Source organism: Epinephelus fuscoguttatus, linkage group LG23 (assembly GCF_011397635.1).
Source record: "Epinephelus fuscoguttatus linkage group LG23, E.fuscoguttatus.final_Chr_v1".
Taxonomy (NCBI): Eukaryota; Metazoa; Chordata; class Actinopteri; order Perciformes; family Serranidae; genus Epinephelus; species Epinephelus fuscoguttatus.
The window spans coordinates 763,723-777,369 of NC_064774.1; the positions used below are offsets into that span (position 1 = coordinate 763,723).

The 13,647-nt window shown below is 39.3% G+C and overlaps 2 protein-coding genes and 1 pseudogene across 6 annotated transcripts in view; all 3 read left to right on the plus strand.

The window, feature by feature from the left end:
* The window catches only part of LOC125884150 (gastrula zinc finger protein XlCGF57.1-like), a 561,995-nt gene that overhangs the window by 324,672 nt on the left and 223,676 nt on the right, over positions 1-13,647 (plus strand). The window contains exon 1 of one of the 5 annotated variants that reach the window (XM_049568965.1): positions 10,061-10,338. The exons of the other annotated variants lie outside the window; for them this stretch is intronic. Coding sequence (XP_049424922.1) covers positions 10,296-10,338 — 43 coding nt within the window. The 5' untranslated portion in view covers positions 10,061-10,295. Of the gene's footprint in view, positions 1-10,060; positions 10,339-13,647 lie in introns of those variants that run through there. 5 annotated transcript variants of the gene reach the window in all.
* LOC125884157 (oocyte zinc finger protein XlCOF6-like) overlaps positions 1-13,647 on the plus strand; it is a 76,167-nt pseudogene that overhangs the window by 7,068 nt on the left and 55,452 nt on the right.
* On the plus strand, positions 1,067-7,431 carry LOC125884176 (gastrula zinc finger protein XlCGF17.1-like). The gene is made up of 2 exons (XM_049569015.1): positions 1,067-1,506; positions 4,967-7,431. Exons 1-2 carry the CDS (start codon positions 1,497-1,499, stop codon positions 5,995-5,997), a joined length of 1,041 nt encoding a protein of 346 aa, XP_049424972.1. The 5' UTR covers positions 1,067-1,496; the 3' UTR covers positions 5,998-7,431.

Sequence of the window (13,647 nt, forward strand, 5' to 3'; positions counted from 1 at the left end):
TATATATATGTATATCTATATATCTATATATATATATATATATGTATATGTATATATATATATATGTATATGTATATATATATATATATATATATATATATATATATATATATATATATATATAGATATAGATCTATATATAGATAAATATATATATATATCTCTCTATATTTATGTCTCTCACTCTGGGGTTGAGGTGAATAAAAGAACTGTGTTGTGACCTAAATAACATGCTGTTGCTATCTGCAGAAAGTATTAAAGCATGAAATCCCGCATTTTTAATGTATGAAAGCATCCTGTATCATAGCTACATGTGTGCCGTTTGTAACAAACCAAACCGCGTGAAAATCAGTTGAAAATTCAGTGAGTTATTCTATTTTACTTGTGCATACAGCTCCTTCCTCAATAGAAGTGAATGCACTGTGGAGGCGAAGCGAGACCCATCCAAGATGGCGGCCGGCGAGGACGTCGGCTTTGATTGGCAGTGGCAGTCAATGCGGCGTCTATGTACAGTATATGGCCCATTTCCAATCCGGCCCCTAAAGACTCAAGCCGTGAACCCTCACTGACTTAACTTACGTCAGCTGTAAGTGATTGAGTGTGAGTCTGAAAGGGCTCCGGATGCTACAAATAGGAATGGGACAGCACTTATCCCCCTCTCTACAAAATGTTGTTGACACTGGCGGCTCTGGGCGTGATCATTTATCGGTTATTGTCATCATATATTCCACACAATATATTCCACAGAATATATATCTATATATATCTATCGATCGATCGATCGATAGATATATATAGATACACTCACGCACTTCACATGAACGCGCCGTGTAACAACCAAAAATGTAATAACGGCCAATAATGTAATAACTACCAATAACGTAATAATTTTGGCCACTTTAAATGTAATAAAGCCAATAATGTAATAACTTGCCAATAATGTAATAAAACCTTTGAGCCAATAACGTAATAACTTTTTGCCAATAATGTAATAAGTTATTACATTATTGGCTGGTTATTACGTTATTGGCCTAGTATTTAAAAACCCTTTGAAAATGTAATAACTGGTGCTGATAATGTAATAATATTATATATGACTGTTATTTTTTTATTTTCACTGTCGAATATGTCTAGTTTATGCTCAGGTTGATGCCACGCAATGACCACACAGTGACTTCAACACAATTGTGAAACATTTTAAGTTCTGCACTGCGTGCCTGTTTCTAATCTACATTGAGATGCAAACTTCTACCATGCTAATTATATGTTTGCAAATGGACTTGATGCTTAGTGTTATCTCCAGAACACTCATAGTCACTGAAGTTGCTAATTAAGTGGCAGCACAATTTTACCCATTCAAAATTCCCTTTCTCGGAGAAATGTTTTCTTTTGCAGCACACCCTACTGACCACTAGATGGCAAAGTCATGTCAAGATAACCAGTTGATGTGACTGGCAATTAGACTTTTTCTGCAGACTTGGGGAACTTCTTGCAGCATGTGGAAAGGTAAATAATTCTCAGATTTAGCAGCATTCTTAATTCAGTTGGAATCCCTCCTCATAAATGTATTAAGTGCAAGGGATATGTAAACATTGAGAGAGCATGACAACAGAAAAATTGCTAGCTAGCTAAATTTGTGTATTGAAGATTAATTGAGAGTTTTATTCATGTCTATGTTTATGTGTAGTCTATATCGTACATTCAAAGATTCATATCACATTAGCTAAACCTGGTGTAAAAATGACACTGAAAGACTGAGTGGAAAAATATAGGCTACTAACCTAATGAGTTCATCAGCCTGCTTTACCATGAAATATTGACTTTGACAGTAGCTACACTGGGCCTGTGTCTTGCATAATTAATTTATAACATTAGTGTGTGGTATTGTAATATACAGTATGTCAGGTCATATCATCATGTGCTTAGAGTGTAAAAGGGAATAATCATTTTAGGTATTTGACATATCTGGAAAAAATGAAAGTAATTCCAACAGTCTTCATCCTCCTCATCTGCATCAGCTTGGAATGCAGAGGACATGGACAGAGGCCAATGTCAGATGAGACCTACAATGTCATACTTAAGGCACTTAAGGGAGAATTTAAAGTTATATATATATATATATATGCAGTTCAGCTTTTTGGAATGCACATACTGTGAAGCCATTTTTCATTTGAGGATGAACAGTTTTAATTTTATTTTTGTTGTTCACACAATATGCTGTATATTGTATATTACAGTTGAGAATTTTTGATTGGAAATAAATAATAGTCCAAGAAAAAAAAAGTATTGTTAATTCATTTGACAGAGAGAGAGAGAGAGAGAGAAATGCAGAGGACATGGACAGAGGCCAATGTCAGATGAGACCTACAATGTCATACTTAAGGCACTTAAGGGAGAATTTAAAGTTTTATATATATAGACCTGTTGTCTTTTATTAGATGGATATTAATTAATGTCACATATATTTTATAAAACAGCTCCAGTTCCTCACAGAGTCCAGATGTGATCTATAGGCTGTTATATCATAGAGTTGTAGTAAACCCTCTGTTAAACACCTGGATGACATCACAGAATCTTACAGGATCAAACATCATTTTTTTCTGATCAATATTAATAATGAGAGAGAGCAAGCAAGAGAGAGAGATAGAGAGAGAATCTAAATCTTAAATTTGTCCACTGTACTTATTTTAATTCAGTGAACTGCACAAAAACTGCAAAAAAGTGTATTATTCCCAAGAACTGCAGTCATATATAATATTATTACATTATCAGCACCAGTTATTACATTTTCAAAGGGTTTTTAAATACTAGGCCAATAACGTAATAACCAGCCAATAATAATAACTTACTGTAATAACTTATTACATTATTGGCAAAAAGTTATTACGTTATTGGCTCAAAGGTTTTATTACATTATTGGCAAGTTATTACATTATTGGCTTTATTACATTTAAAATGGCCAAAATTATTACGTTATTGGTAGTTATTACATTATTGGCCGTTATTACGTTTTTGGTTGCTACACGCCTCTAAGTCAGTGAGTCTGTAAGGGATCGGATTGGAATTGGGCCTATATGTCTATGGCATAGACTGTGGGCCTCCAAGGATGCGGTCTTCTTCTTCTTCTCGATTTCCGGCAGTTTTGACGCTACTTGGCGTATCACTGCCCTCCACTGGACAGAGTATTTGAATCTTCATATACAGCCCTGCTTCACGCAGGAACTGTAAGGCTGCTTTTGTTATCATCTGGTGGTTCTCACCTTGGCCAAAAATAACTTTAATAGAAAATGTCTCCACACCCAGATCTGCCAGCTTCTTAAGGATGCAGCCTATCCATACAGCAACAAAACAGTGCAGCAAAGTAGCGCCTGTGAGCCTGTGCTCAGGGCAAAACAATTTGAGGTTGGCTGCAGCTTGAGCCTGTCAGCCTGTGCTCAGGGTGAGGCACACTTTGATTTACAGACACAAATCTTCTCACACATTTGCGGATCTCGCATGGCAGAAGAGTAGCAAAAATCACGTGTGCAAAGAGAGCCAATTGAGAGGCCCGACTGAGTCAAAGCTGAAGACATAGGTATTTACCATGGTATTTACAAATCTGTCTACATATTTACGGATCTCTGTACACATTTGCAGATCTGTGTACAGATTTACAGATCTCTGTACACATTTGCAGATCGTTGTACACATTTACAGATTGTTGTAGACATTTACAGATCGCAATATACTTGCAAATCTTAATACAGATTTGTAGATTTTTTTTTACACATTTACATATCTGATTACGCACACACAGATTGAGATACAGATTTGCAGCTATTTAGCTACCATAATGTCCCCATACATCGTCTCTGTGAGAAGGCCCTGCGTTATGTTATTTTATTTTTTCCTGCTGTAGAGGAGAAATAAATGTGTTTCTGCATGGACGTCAGTTCTGCATCCTCATTCTTCAAGCAGACTTGGTCTGGACTCCTAGCGCCAGTTACCAGCAACGAGCCGAGTTGTAAAGATAATCTACAGAAAACCGCTGAGTAGACAGAGAACAGCTGTTCTGTGTAACGACAGACTGTCTCTTAAGTGGCAGGTGTAATGAGTGGTAAAACAGGCGCACATATCAAAACACAAACAGATTTAAGTGTGCCTCTCAATCAGTTCATGTCTCACTGTGAGAGTGCAAACGTGCCCCCAGCTTCACAACGACTATGTGTTATGATGTGATGAAAGAAAGAGTGAGAGCTTGGACTGCATGTCTTGTGTTTAACTTGGAAACTTTACTTTATTAACAACATCTATTACAAGACACTCTCTGTCTCTGACCTCTAGATGGAAGTGATGTACTATAACTCAACTCTGATAATGCTACACTATGTAAAACAGAATCTGGAGCACATAAGGACTTATAAACCCATAAACTTTAACCATGAACACATGGTTTATGCAGCAGTGTGTGCACAGAAATAAGGGACAAATTGCATTCTGTTTTGATTTAGCAAGGGACAGTACATTTTAAATGTGGGATGGTCCCGTATTATACGGGACAGTGGCAACCCTACGTGAGACCCAAACACACTTGATTAAAAAGGAACACAACAAATGCTGTGAGATGGCAGTCAGAGCTGACAGAGATATGATCAGGTATGATCAAGTTGTCTGAGGTCTGAGATTCTCACATAATTCACTTTAGACTGAGCACATGAAGAGCCACACTGTAGCCTCCCAACATAACAAGAGTAACAGTACATATTAATGTTAATAAAGCTCACCTCAACCTCACTCACTCTGACACAACTGAGTGAACACTGTGAAGCTGTTTGATGCTCAGAGATCTGTAGAAGTTCAGTAAGGAGTTTTTGAGCTGTGATGTGAATTAACGTCAACATTTCTCTGTAACATCTGTGTGTGTGTGTGTGTGTGTGTGTGTGTGTGTGTGTGTGTGTGTGTGTTTACTGTTTCCTGTTTCCTGCAGACATCCAGCAGCTGTCGGTGGTTAAAGAAGAGGTTACCCCTGAGCAGCAGCAGTGGAGCTCCAGTGTGGACCAGGAGGACCCAGAGCCTCCACACATTAAAGAGGAACAGGAGGAACTCTGGATCAGTCAGGAGGGAGAGCAGCTTCAAGGGCTGGAGGAGGATGATATCACCAAGTTCGCATCCACTCCTGTCCCTGTGAAGAGTGAAGATGATGAAGAGAAACCTCAGTCCTCACAGCTTCATGAAAGACACACTGAACAGATGGAAACAGAAGCAGAGGGAGAGGACTGTGGAGGAGCAGAACCAGCCAGGAACTCAGATCCAGATACACATTTACAACCTGAGACAGATGACAAAACTGGAGCGTCTTCTGAACCAGAGACTGATGACAGTGATGATTGGATGGAGACCAGAGAACCTCAGTCAGGTCTAAACTCTCTGAAAAACCATGAAGTCTCTGTCAATGATTTGGTTGTTGGTGAGAAACGATTTAGCTGCTCTGAGTGTGGGAAAAGATTTGGTAAAAGTGGAGATCTGAAGAGACACATGAGATCTCATTCAGGAGAGAAACCATTTAGCTGCTCTAAGTGTGGCAAAAGCTTTGCTCAAAATGGATGTCTGAAGAAACACATGAGATGTCATACAGGAGAAAAACCATTTAGCTGCTCTGAGTGTGGCAAAAGCTTTACTCAAAGTGGAAGTCTGAAGGAACACATGAGACGTCATACAGGAGAAAAACCATTTAGCTGCTCTGAGTGTGGGAAAAGATTTGGTTGCAGAGGAGATCTGAAGAAACACATGAGATCTCATTCAGGAGAGAAACCATTTAGCTGTTCTGAGTGTGGAAAAAGATTTAGTCGAAAGTTAACTCTGAATCGACACATGAGATCTCATGCAGGAGAGAACCCATTTAACTGCTCTCAGTGTGGCAATGGTTTTGGTAAAAGTGGAGATCTGAAGAGACACATGAGATGTCATACAGGAGAGAAACCATTTAGCTGTTCAATTTGTGGGAAAAAAAATTCATGACAGAGATAAGTGATTAAACTGTTCAGTCACTTGCCCTAAGAAAGAGACTTGAGAAACAGCCAGTTGTTTGTCTTTTTTTGGGGGGGGGGTGTCAGTCAACTGGTGGGAGTGTGCTCACATGTCTGCCATGAGCGATGCAGAGCCATGTAGAGACAGAAATGACATGCCACACAGTTTTAGACAGGTCCTCAGACTCTGTAGTGACAACAACTCAAGCAGCCAGATCCACAGTGGCCTTTATGAAAGATCTAAACATCTGTGACACCTGGAGACACTTTCACCCCACAATTAGAGAGTACTCCTTCTATTCATGTCTCCATAATTCCCATACGGGGATAAAAAAATTTTCTTACATCTTACCAATTAACCCATCGAGTTATGGAAACTGAATATTTATCGAGGATCATGTCAGACCATTCCCCACTGACACTCTCATTGTTTATACTTGAAAAAATCCAGGGACCATACACGTGGCAGCTGGATCCAACTTTGCTCAAAAAAGTTGTGAAACAAACTGTGCCTCTTCCCCCAGTAGCTTTGTATTGTGGGACACAATGAAAGCCTTCTTAAGAGGGCAGATAATTTCTTATACCAGTGGTTTAAAGAAAAAATACATGGCTGAGGGAGTCCTACTAAACTTGAGTAAACAAAAAGCTCAACTATAACCTCTTGAACACATACAGAATAGAAATAAATATTCTTTGAACCAAACACAGATGCTATGAATTGGGGAGAAAGGCATTTACTGTATAGAAAGTTGAAGAAATATGAACTATCTTACCAGATGCATCAAAGAGAAGAGCCAATGCTTCACTTGCGGTCAGCTTAGCCCTCCTTTTCTCGGGGGCTGCCAACTTGTATTGAGCGTCAAAAATGCCTAAGTCAAATCGACTTGGGCAGATAGTGATTATGGAATGTAACAAGCACTCTGATTGGCTGTGGATATAGCCAGTAAGGCACAGTGACTCAGCAGCCTTAGGAGAGCAGAGTTAGGCAGATATCTCAATTTGGCCAAAATATGACTTAGGCAATTATGCTATGAGGCTAATGATATGTAATTATTCTTTCATCCCATAGTATTTTTGTTTGTTTTTCTTTTGTTGTTTAACTGTGTATCTTTTATTGTTGAGTTTTAGTGGGAATAAATTGTACTGTGTAAATAAGATAAATAACATAAGGTCATTTAGTTTGTTCTGTGGAGTCTGGTTGCTTTTAGGAGAGCATAATTGTAACTGCATCAGTTTTCAGTTGTAAAGGGCTGTCTGACAGCATGGTTAGGTGTTGGAAATACTTTTAATGTAGTGTCCACTTAAACTGATGTGGATATTGTTTAGGTGACCCTGTTTTTATGTGACTAAGATAGGTTTTGCTGCTGTCCCCGTCCACAGTCACCAGACTCCTTTGATAGAAACAGTCCTTTTTTCTACCTAGCTCCCATGCCATTTTTAGTCTCTTTTGGGTCCGTCTGTATCATTCTGTGTCCCCTCTTGAAATTCAGAGGTTTTATGGGTTCACAAAGACAGTGCATGTGGAACTCTTCGTTGGTTGTTTTTGTTGTGTTTCTTCTTGGCAGCAGTAGTATGAGTCATGGGGTGGATAACTGATCAAGAGCTCCAATCAGAGCTGATCTGATTGATGGATGAGAGGAGCAGCTGCTGCAGAGACAAGTGAAAGCAAGGGAAGTAATAAAGCAACTTAGGACATAAAATAAGCACAGCAGACATGTCAGACAGGATGAACCATGGTTTTAAACTATGTATCTTTAAATGTTTCAGTCATGGCTGAAAATAACAGAAATAAACAGGTTTGCTGAATTCACATATCACTGCAATTCACAACACTTTGGAGTTTCTACCTGGAAGGTTTAGATCAAGGTTATGGTGATTCAGTCTGCGAAGTTGCATCAATATCCATGTAAGCATATGATGTCATCTGGAGACTTTAAGCGACTTTTTGGAGCTAGTGCTAGCTACTTTCATCGGAAAAGAGTTGGCAGCTCTGCCCTACGAAAAAAAGTTATACTGATGGATTATGTGTTAAAGGTTTGATTTTATTTCCTGAACGTTACACTTATGGACTATCTGTGTAAACTGCACATCAAGCTATTAAAGGGGAACTAATGTTTTTTTCAACCTGGGGCCTATTTTTCGATCTACTTTTGACTAAATGAGTGATAGGATGTTCAATATTTGATATTTCTCCAGTATGAAGCTACGGCTGACCTGCCTGCAGCCTGTGAGCCCACGCTATATTAAATAATAGGGCACTCGGACAGCATCAAACAACGTCAAAATACATCCACTAAAAGTCCATTTTTTTCACACAGATAGGCTCGGATTGTTAGTATAATTATCCAACAACATAACGGAAAGGAGAAATGAACGTGAATGAATTCGGACATGTTCCTCTGCCTATTGCAATTTTAGTATATGCGCTCCCAAAGTAACACTGCTCCCTCTCTCTCTTTGTCCGCTCTAAATACAGGTGGTCATCAAATTCGAATGGCTAATCCAGATCCAGTTGGTCAAAATTGGGTAAAAATTCAGTCATGACTACTCCAAACAGAGACAACAAATCAGAGTCCTTGCATTTATAAGGTCACTCCAGCGGTAATTTTCTGCAACAACTCAAATCTCGCAAGACATGAGATTTCAGAGCCAGACTTCCACTCTCTGAGTGAGTGTTTTGACTTGCCACAACAAACATGTTTACATTTTACCTGGTTTTGACTAACTGGGTCTGGATGGACTGTATCTATTTGAACATGGAGTACACGGACATACACGGATGCAGAGCTCATTGAAACTGAAGAGTGGACGACGAGAGAGAGGGAGCAGTGTTACTTCGGGAGCACATATACTAAAATTGCAACAGGCAGAGGAACATGTCCGAATCCAGCTAAAGGTAAACTGTGCGTTCATTTCGCCTTTCTGTTATGTTGTCGGATAATTACACTAACAATCCGAGCCTATCTGTGTGGAAAAATGCACTTTAAGTGGACATATTTTGACGTTGTTTGATGCTGTCTGAGTGCCCTATTATTTAATATAGCGCGAGCGCTGACAGACTGCAGGCAGGTCAGCCCTAGCTTCGTACTGGAGAAATATCAAATATTGATCATCCTATCACTCATTTAGACAAAAGCAGATCGGAAAATAGGGCCCAGGTTGAAAAAAACATTAGTTCCCCTTTAAAGGCTGGATGTAACCATTCTGATGTTACCCTTATGGATTCCCTGTGTAAACTGGCTACTAATATTAAGTGATCTTAATTTTGTGTTATTATGTACATGGTCTGTACAGGAGCCAAATATGTTATTAAGAGGTTTGCTTCTAACTGTGTAATTCACTGTGTGGGCATTGGGGGACACGGTACTGTCACCTGGTGAGTTCAGGTATTTTAGGATGTGACTTCACTATGGTCATCAGGTGTTTGGCCCCGAAGGGCAAATGGTTTTTGACCGCAATGACGCGGACCGCTACAGTTTTGTTTGTATTGTACTGAGCGTCACATGTGTATGTAACGGATGGACTTTGCCATGCACACACGGAATAAATGTTACGGTGATGCAATGCAAGAAGCTTCATGGACTCTCATTTAACATTTGAGTAACGGAGGTAGCGTAGCATGTCCAGCAACAGGCACGTCAACCCTGGTCAAATACCTCAGTGGCTAGTAATAGACTGAGCTCCTTTAACAGTCTGTGTGGATTTTTCTCTTTTTCCATCCTTGTAATATTTTACTGGGTTAACTAATGGATTAGGGTATACACTGGAAAGTGCCTCGATAAAGCCACTCCAAGGATTTTTTGTATCTCTTCATCATGTTTCTGTTGCTCATGTTGCCTACTACTTTTTTCTTTTTTTCTTTTTTTTTTGCATGTGAAATCAAATGAACTAAACTAAAAATCAACTGGAACACTTCAATAACAGTCATTTTTCGTATAAGTGTATTTTAATCATTTATCCTCCTGAGTGTGTGTTTTTGAGTAAGCCTGGAATTCCGAGTAACACTTCTGGACTTTTATTTTGAAGCTCATTAACTCACCCCGGAAGCTGTACTCTTTACTGTTGCGAACGTCACACTGTTTGAACAAGATGGCGTCTGGTAGAAAGGTGTGTTAGCAGAGTGTCTTTGTTGTGTTTTTCAAGTGTGAACATGTCTAAAGTCCAAATGCTGAGAGCGTAGGACTAAGTGCGGCTGCTGAAGAGATATTTGGGCTGGTTGAAAGAACGATAGCAGAGTACGAGGAGGAACTTTGTCGATCAAAAGAGGAGAACGAGCGACAACGGAAACTAATGGACGCTGTTTTCAACCCTCAGCTTCGGTTACACAGAGCAGGTTTGTTCATTAAACATTACAAGTTCATTATTAATAATATAACTGCAGCTTTGTTCAATAAATATTCAGTCTGTCGATGTTTATACGCCGCGTTAGCTTCTCTGGTGTTGTTGTCTTATGGAATCCGGAAGGGTTCTAAACGTCTGTTTTTGTCGTCCGTATTAACAAGTCAAATATGTTGGTCTTAGCGCATCAAATACACATTAAGACGACAGAAATGGCCTGTTAACAGGTACATTTCTGACGTACCAAGATGTTTACTATTGGGTGCAGCCATTTCACCAGTTTCGGAGGGGAAGCTGATGTAACAGTATTCGGTATACATTGTTTTCGCATAAGTGTCCACTAGATGGTAGAATTAAGTCAGAGTACATTGGACATAGTGTTTAGTCATCTATTCTGAGTGTGTGATATATATGTGTCTCACATATTGTTGCCAGGCAACCACCCCATCACGTCCTTACGCTAATCTTTCCCTGTAATCATTCTTCCGTGTTTTTTGTTTGTTTTGTTTTTCCACGGTAAGTAGTAGCTAGTTACTGAAATGGACAGGCAGAGGGTACTTGCTGCAGCTCTGGTTGATACATTGATACATTCACTATCGGACATTGAATGTCAGAAAGCACAACTAAACAGTCTAAACAGTTCCTGTTAACTGCTTTACCACTGTGTCCATGCAACATAATTCAGATAGACGGAGTGGGAACAATGGGTTAACAATGAGTTAAACCTTGTTTGTTTAGGTTTCCTTATATTAGTGATCATGTTATTTTTATGCAGTCTATAATCATCTGTCCTATGCCTGATGAATTTTCTTATTATTCTTTTACATTAGCTTACATTTGAGCCATTATTTCCATGTTCTTGATCTTGTGATTTTATCCTGAATTGTACAGTAAGTTGTTAAGTCTGCTTTAATAAGAGCACTATAAATTAATCATCAATAATCAAATGTGGGCGGCTGTGGCTCAGAGGTAGAGCGGGTCGTCCACCAATCGAAAGATCAGCAGTTCGATCCCGGGCTCCTCCAGGCTGCATGTCGAAGTATCCTTGAGCAAGATACTGAAACCCTAATTGCTCCCGATGGCTGTTCCATTGGTGTGTGAGTGTGTTAAAAGTGAGTAGCAGGTGGCACCTTGTATGGTAGCCTCGGCCACCAGTGTATGAATGGGTGAATGTGAATCGTAGTGTAAAAAGCACTTTTAGTGGTCACTAGATGACTAGAAAGGCACTATACAAATGCAGGTCCATTCCATTTACCAATAAGTTGTCTTAGGTTTATAATAATGGTAATTAAAATACAACCATATTGGCACTATTAATAGTCACAGCTGTGGTAATGGTGGCATGCAGTGACATCTTTTCAGTGTAACGACAGACTGTCTCTTAAGTGGCAGGTGTAATGAGTGGTAAAACAGGCGCACATATCGATACACAAACAGATTTAAGTGTGTCTCTCAGTCAATTCATGTCTCAGTGTGGGAGTGCAAACATGCGCCCAGCTTCACAATGACTATGTAAAACAGAATCTGGAGCACATGAGGATTCATAAATCCATAAACTCTCCCCATAGGTCAGATACAATCTCCCCAGTCTCTATTGGAGGGGAGGATGTGGAGATTGTACTGTCTTATAAATACCTGGGAGTCCCCATTAATAACAAGCTGGACTGGAGTGAGAACACGCTGACAGTATACAAAAAGGGCCAGAGCTGCCTCCACTTCTTGAGAAGGCTCAGGTCATTTGATGTCTCTGCTCCAATGCTGAATGCCTTCTACCATTCAGTGGTGGGGAGCGTGCTGTTCTTCGCACCATCATGCTGGGGCAGCGGCATGAAGGCTGCAGAGAAAAACAAGATCAATAAGCTGCTGAAGAAGGCTGAGTCTGTCCTTGGGACCAGATTAGATCCAGTGAGTGTGGTGACTCAAAGGAGGATGTTACAGATGCTTTTGACCATCATGGACAACCCCTCCCGCCCACTACATGACACCCTGACCAGGCAGAGAAGCTCTTTGACCAACCGGTTTATCCTGCCTCGGTGTTCCACAGAGATATAAATATGAAGTACCTACCTACCTTCAACCAGTGTTCTATGCTAAGTTTATGTTTAGTTTTCCAGTTCCGAAGTATGGTCTTTTTGGCCGAGGCTACTATGGCAATGAGTATAGGTTGGGAATTATTAATTAGTGGATTGATTGCAGATAGGTCACCGAGTATGCAGAGCAACAGGGATAACGAAAGACTGCATCCCAAGAGAGTAGAAATTTTATTAATGACCCCCTCCCAAAAGCTACTTACAGGGGGACAGGTCCAGATGGCATGAAAATAGTTGTCTATTGTGTTGAGAGTGCAGGATGAGCATATGTTAGAATCTGTGAGTCCCATTTTGTATATTTTATCTTTGGTGAGATGAGCTCTGTGTATTACATTGTACTGTATTAATATTTATTGAACATTATTAGTGTTTTTAGACATTGTGAAGGTATTGAGGCAGATGTCAGACCAGTAGTTGGCACTGGGACTGAACGTTATGTCATTCTCCCATTTTTGAATGGGAAGTGATATCGATATGTCTAAGTTTAACAAGAGTTTTATAATTTGGAAATTACTTTTTTGTGCTTTTAATCTTTATTAAGTCCTCTGCCAGAGGTGGGGGCTGTAGGTTATTTATTACGGTATTAGTCTTGGTTTTAAGAACAGATTTTAATTGAAAATAGTGAAGATATTGATCATTCCCAATGCCATATTTCTTGACAAGATTGTCAAATGACAGAAGACTATTATTATGAAATATGTGATCTAAGTGTGTGATTCCCTTCTCTTTCCAATTGACAAAGTTAAGTGGTGAATTCTTTAGTGTAAAGTCTGGGTTATGCCAAATAGGGGTGTATTTACAGGGGGTTAGTGTAAATTTGGAGATTTGATTGATTTTTCACCAGGCTGCCAGAGTTGTAGAAATGACAGTGTTTTTAAAACAATTATGGCTTTGGTTTTATGCTTGTACTCATAAATGGTAAGTCTGCTAGTGAGATATCTTTGCATTGTACTCGTTCTATATCTGCCCATGAATAGGGATGTGTAGTGCTTTTAATCCATTTCATGATATATTGTAGTTGGTGTGCAAAAAAATAAAACTGAAAATTTGGCGCTTCTAATCCCCCAGTTAATTTGTTTTTTGTTTTTTTTTGTTTTTTTTGCAGTGTTGCAAGTTTGATCCATGTTTTTTTTTATTTTTCCAGTAGAATTTGTTTGTTATAGAATCCAGTAATTGAAACCAGTGGGTAGTAGGTTGAACTGGGATCCTTGAAA